Below are 5,500 nucleotides of genomic sequence, written 5' to 3'. Positions count from 1 at the left end.
TACAGGTGTGCAACCTCTAATACGTCAACTCATTAATGACAGGTGTGCACCTTGTTAATACAGGGTGTACCCCGTTAATACAAATATGTACTCATTAATGACATGTTGTAACTCGTAATACATGTGTGTACGCGTTAGTACAGGTATGTACCTCGTTAATACAGGTGTATACCATCGTTAATACATGGTGTGTACCTCGTTAATACATGTGTGTACCCCGTTATACAGTGGTGCACCTCGTTAATCAGGTGTATACCTCGTTAATACAGGTGTGCACTCCGTTAATACAGGTGTGCACCTCGTTAATACATTGGTATACCTCGTTAATACAGGTGTGCACTCGTTAATACAGGTTGCACCTCGTTAATATACAGGTTGGTAAACCTTCGTTAATACAATGTGTGTACCCTCGTTAATACATGTGTGTACCCCCTCGTTAATACAGGTGCAATATTGTTATACAGGGGTGCTCTTCGTTAATACATGTGTGTAACCTCGTTAATACATGTGTGTACCCTGTTAATACATGTGTGTACCTCGTTAATACAGGTGTGGTACCATCGTTAATACATGTGTGTACGCTCGTTATACGGTGTGTACCCGTTACTGTGTTTCTGTTAATACAGGTGTGACCGTATAGACAGTTGTACCTCGTTAATACAGTGTGTATACCTCGTTAAACAGGTTTAATCGTTATCAGGTGTGCACCGCGTTAACAGTGTGACCTTGTTAATACAGGGTATACCTTCGTTAATACAGGTGTGCACCTCGTTATACGGGTATACTCATTAATACAGGTGTATACCTCGTAATACAGGTTGCACTCGTTGTGTGCAGCACGTCAGAGATCAAACAGTTCAGTGACGCTAACAAACCGCATCACTGTCATGCCAATAATGATGTTAAAGCACACCTTCTCGTGTAATATTGCTTAAATATGTGTTGATAGAAAATGAGATATGTCATCAACCTACAGTGAGAAGATGCTTCGAACTTGTAATCAAATCAAATCAAATCAAATCAGGTTTTATTTGTACAGTCCAATCACAAAGTCCATTTTCCTCTGAGGCCTTTCAACGAGTTCTTTAGAATGTGAGACCGACTCAGGCACTTCTGATGAACTTTGAGAGTGTCTCTAATTCTCCTTGGCCAAGCGTCAATAAATAATACAGCATCAGACATCACAGGCTCCTGAACACTTTCTGAACTCCTGACCTCACCATTGACCTTTGACTTCAGCAATTTCTCCACAACATTAACGAGGTGCACACCTGTATTAATGAGGTGCACACCTGTATTAACGAGGTGCACACCTGTATTAACGAGGTACACACCTGTATTAACGAGGTATACACCTGTATTAACGAGGCGGTCTAACAGCTCCATAACACAGAATGTTCATTAAGAAAGCTGAATTGTAAATTCAGATGTATTACTTTATTAAAGTACTTCCAGTGGACTTATTTATATTTGTTTACATGTTCTATATGGAGATGGCGGAGTGATATTGTTAGTGATGAGTCAGGTGTGATGTCATGCTGATTTGAGCACATTTTAAACGTCTAGTTGACCAATCAGATTTCTCTGTCGGACCTACTGGTTGTATAATAGAAAATAATGAATGAAGTGTTTTGTTGTACACGACATGATACTGCAGTACTCTGTACTCTGCAGGTACCTCCTCACCTGCAACTCATTGCCTCAGCAGCCACTAACCATCATAATTATGCTCAACCTGCATATCTGCAGATTATTAAAGCTCCCGTGTGTGTCTTGATCACGCTTTAAACCAAAGCCTTGAGCCGGCCCTGTTTGTTTTGGACCGCTCCCTAGGTTCTGACCTCTGCCGCACTCGGTCCATCAGACTGCAGCTGTTTGGACCTTCTGTCGAACATTCAAACATCCCTCCGTGTGCTCACATCAGTAACTCTGCTCTGATTGGACATTTCAACTCTTAAACTGAAGAGCTCGTTACAACACACCTGAGCGGCATCAGTAACACCTGAAACTGCACCATGGTCACTGAGACTCACCGCGAGAGCTGCTGGAGGAGCGGCCAGGATCATCAGGAGGCACCTGGAGGACGGAGCACAGGTGAGTTATTATTGTATGATCCATACACTGATCAGTCAAATAGCACTTCCCATGTAACGTTGCTTTAATGTATTTTCGTGTTTTATGTTACCAGAGCCAGGTGTAGCTGCAGGGGGCGGAGCAGGAAGTCAGCAGCATCTTGTCCTTCCTCAGAGGAAGTCCCTCCTACTGCACAGCCCTGTCACTCTGACTCCGCCTCCAGCTGGATCTCAGCCAGTCAGGACGCTCCGACACTCAGAGCTGTGAAGACACGACAGAGTCAGTCAAAGGCTGATGGATACCTGCCTGCTATCTGACACCTGAGACCTGAGGTCCTGCAGAAGTTACTCTGGGTCAGGAGTGGACCTCGAGGTCCTGCAGAAGTTACTCTGGGTCAGGCGTGGACCTCGAGGTCCTGCGGTAGTTAGTCTGGGTCAGGAGTGGACCTCGAGGTCCTGCGGTAGTTAGTCTGGGTCAGGCATGGACCTCGAGGTCCTGCGGTAGTTAGTCTGGGTCAGGCGTGGACCTCGAGGTCCTGCGGTAGTTACTCTGGGTCAGGCGTGGACCTCGAGGACCTGCGGTAGTAACTCTGGGTCAGGCGTGGACCTCGAGGTCCTGCAGAAGTTACTCTGGGTCAGGCGTGGACCTCGAGGTCCTGCGGTAGTCACTCTGGGTCAGGCGTGGACCTCGAGGGGTCTGTGTCTGGTTCTGGGCGTTCAGTGTTTGTGGTGTTGTCTTGTAGAGGTTTTTAAGTCTGACCACCAGCATGAGTCCAACAGACTCCGACTCTTCTGATGAACTTTGATGTCTCTAATGATCAATAATGTGACAGCATCAGACATCAGAGGCTCCTCAACACTGTCTAATCCTGACCTCACCTTGACCATTGACCATCACTATTCACCATTGACCATCAATACTGACCATTGACACACCAGTCTAGAAGACATTGTGTCTGTTACATAGAGTCTGATCTAACATCTGAAGATAATTATCTTCAAGCTAACAGCTGTATAAATAAATAACAGATGATTTATCTACCTGCAGTGAAACTGATTATGATTATATCACTGTTATTACAATAGGACAGCCAGGTAGAAGAGACAGGACAGACCGACAGACAGGTAGAACAGACGCAGACAGACAGACAACAGCAGACAGACAAGTAGAACAGAGACAGACAGACAGACAGACGGTAGAACAGACAGACAGCAGGTAAAGCAGACAGGACAGGTAGAGAAACAGCAGCAGACAGACCAGAAGACGGTAAAGCGACGAACAGACAGGTAAAGCAGACCCGGACAGGTAGCAACGACCGACAGACAGAAGACAGACCGACAAGTAGAAGACCGACCGACAGCAGGGACAGTATAGAACCGACAGCCCCGACAGGGAAAGCAGGACAGTAACAAAAAAAAAAACCAGGTTTAGAAAACCCGGCCGACAGACAGACAGGTAAAGCAGACAGACAGGTAGAACAGACAGACAGGTAAAGCAGACAGACAGACAGACAGGTAAAGCAGACAGACAGGTAAAGCAGACAGACAGGTAGAACAGACAGACAGGTAGAACAGACAGACAGGTAAAGCAGACAGACAGGTAGAACAGACAGACAGGTAGAACAGACAGACAGACAGACAGGTAAAGCAGACAGACAGGTAGAACAGACAGACAGGTAAAGCAGACAGACAGTCCGTCGGTCTTGAACGCTCCTTGGCTGCGTTCAGACGTTCAGACGTTCAGACGTGGACCGTGAAGCGTTCTGTGAGTCCAGATTAGGATCTGATCCGCATGAACACACCAGGCTGAGGTCCAACCACTGAAGCACACATCAGAACCAGATGAGCCGGATCAGAACCGCTCACAGCACAGACGGGCCAAAGACCAACACTTTGTATAAACACCTGAACGCATCATTACTCATGAACTCTGCAGGCTGGATTACTCTGATACTTTGAGTACTTTTACTCTGATACTTTGAGTACTTTTACTCTGATACTTTGAGTACTTTTACTCTGATACTTTGAGTACCTGCTGTCATGAACGTGTACTTGTAATAGAGTACTTTTACTCGTTTGGCACAGCTTGGATCAGAACTCTTCTCCATGTATCTTCAGACAGCAGCTCACTGTGAGTACTTGAGTAAAAGTACTCCGTTACTTCTGTCCTCCTCATTAACGCGAACCGACCCGCTGACGTCAGCCGCTCATTAAGCAGCTGATTAGGAGCTAATTAGAGCTGATCATCAGCAGCTGCGTTCACACGTCACACAGCGGGAAAATCAGCAGCCCAGGTGAGTCTCTCACGCACGCACACACACGCACACGCACGCGGTCACTCACCTGAAGGTCTCGCGGTCAGTCTGAAGCTTCACGCGCTCTTCATGTCACAGCCTGGGAGACTTTTACCCGCTAAACTGACCCGAGCCGACACGCAACTCCACACCTGTCAATGTGACGGCAAGCACCTGCGGGAGCGCGCGCCGACACTTCCGGTCTACAAAATAAAAGCAGCAGACAGAAGACGAGAGGTGACGTCACAAAACTGAGGACGAGATGAAGACTGACTGTGTGACGTCATGTTGAGACATGTATGAATAAGACATAAACAAATAAATAATTGTAATAAGAATTAAGTGACAGAAAAACAAACAAGATAAGTGACTAAAAATAAATTGTAGAAAAAGTACCAGCTAACTTTAGCCAGGTGCTAACCATGCTAACCATGCTAACAGAGCTAACGCTGGGCTCCACTCCAGTGCTAGGCTAACAGCTAACAGCAAAGGGCGGGAAAACTGCATATTGTGTTAATTTGTGTTAATTTGTGTTTGTGCTCGTAGCTGCCGTTAGCTCTGAATGTCGGACTCACACTGGAGAGCTAAGCTAACGCAGGAAGTGCCACAAACTGCACTGCTAATGTTGCTATCAGCTAACAGAGCTAACAGAGCTAAAAGCTAACGTAGCTACCCACTAGCTGTTAGCTTATGGAGAGCTAAGAGCTAACAGAGCTAACAGCTAATTAGCTCAACCTGGTTTAGCTAGTGTTAGCTAACATGAGCTAACGGCTAACTGCTAGCTTTGTGTTACGCTCATGTTGTAACTTAAAGTCTGAAGTAATCCAACAGTTCCTCTGTACCTGAACGTCACCTGTGCAGGTGTGTCAGGTGATTTCAACCTCAGTCACTTAAAGCGCACAGACGTTAAGTCTTTTATTTTGAAAGCGGAAGTGTTTCTGTGCGTGCAGTGTTGCGGGTTGACTCCACCTCCAGCGGTCTGTCTGTCTCCATCCATCCCGCAGCAGGTTGCTGTGTGGCCCGAACAGGATCAACTGCACCGAAACCGAACCGACCCGAGCCGAACCGGACCGGTCCGAGGAGTCCATCCGCAGCTCAGCGACTGCAGCCCGGAGTCAGAGTGAGCGGCGGCGG

General features: G+C 46.7%; 1 protein-coding gene across 2 annotated transcripts in view; it reads right to left on the bottom strand.

Annotated features, from left to right (window-relative positions):
- The window catches only part of col4a4 (collagen, type IV, alpha 4), a 25,924-nt gene extending 20,522 nt beyond the window's left edge, over window positions 1-5,402 (bottom strand). Inside the window, exons 1-3 of one of the 2 annotated variants that reach the window (XM_027280155.1) lie at window positions 5,336-5,402; window positions 2,186-2,334; window positions 2,034-2,076 (exon numbers count right to left, since the gene is read on the bottom strand). In XM_027280155.1, the coding sequence (XP_027135956.1) occupies window positions 2,034-2,076; window positions 2,186-2,232 (90 nt within the window). In that variant the 5' untranslated portion in view covers window positions 2,233-2,334; window positions 5,336-5,402. Of the gene's footprint in view, window positions 1-2,033; window positions 2,077-2,185; window positions 2,335-4,415; window positions 4,532-5,335 lie in introns of those variants that run through there. The other variant, XM_027280154.1, reaches the window with a different exon arrangement.
- Window positions 5,403-5,500: the final 98 nt, after the last annotated feature.

This window comes from Larimichthys crocea, chromosome VII (assembly GCF_000972845.2).
Source record: "Larimichthys crocea isolate SSNF chromosome VII, L_crocea_2.0, whole genome shotgun sequence".
Taxonomy (NCBI): Eukaryota; Metazoa; Chordata; class Actinopteri; family Sciaenidae; genus Larimichthys; species Larimichthys crocea.
Note: the sequence above shows the minus strand (reverse complement) of the source record. Positions and strands in the feature narration are given on the sequence as shown.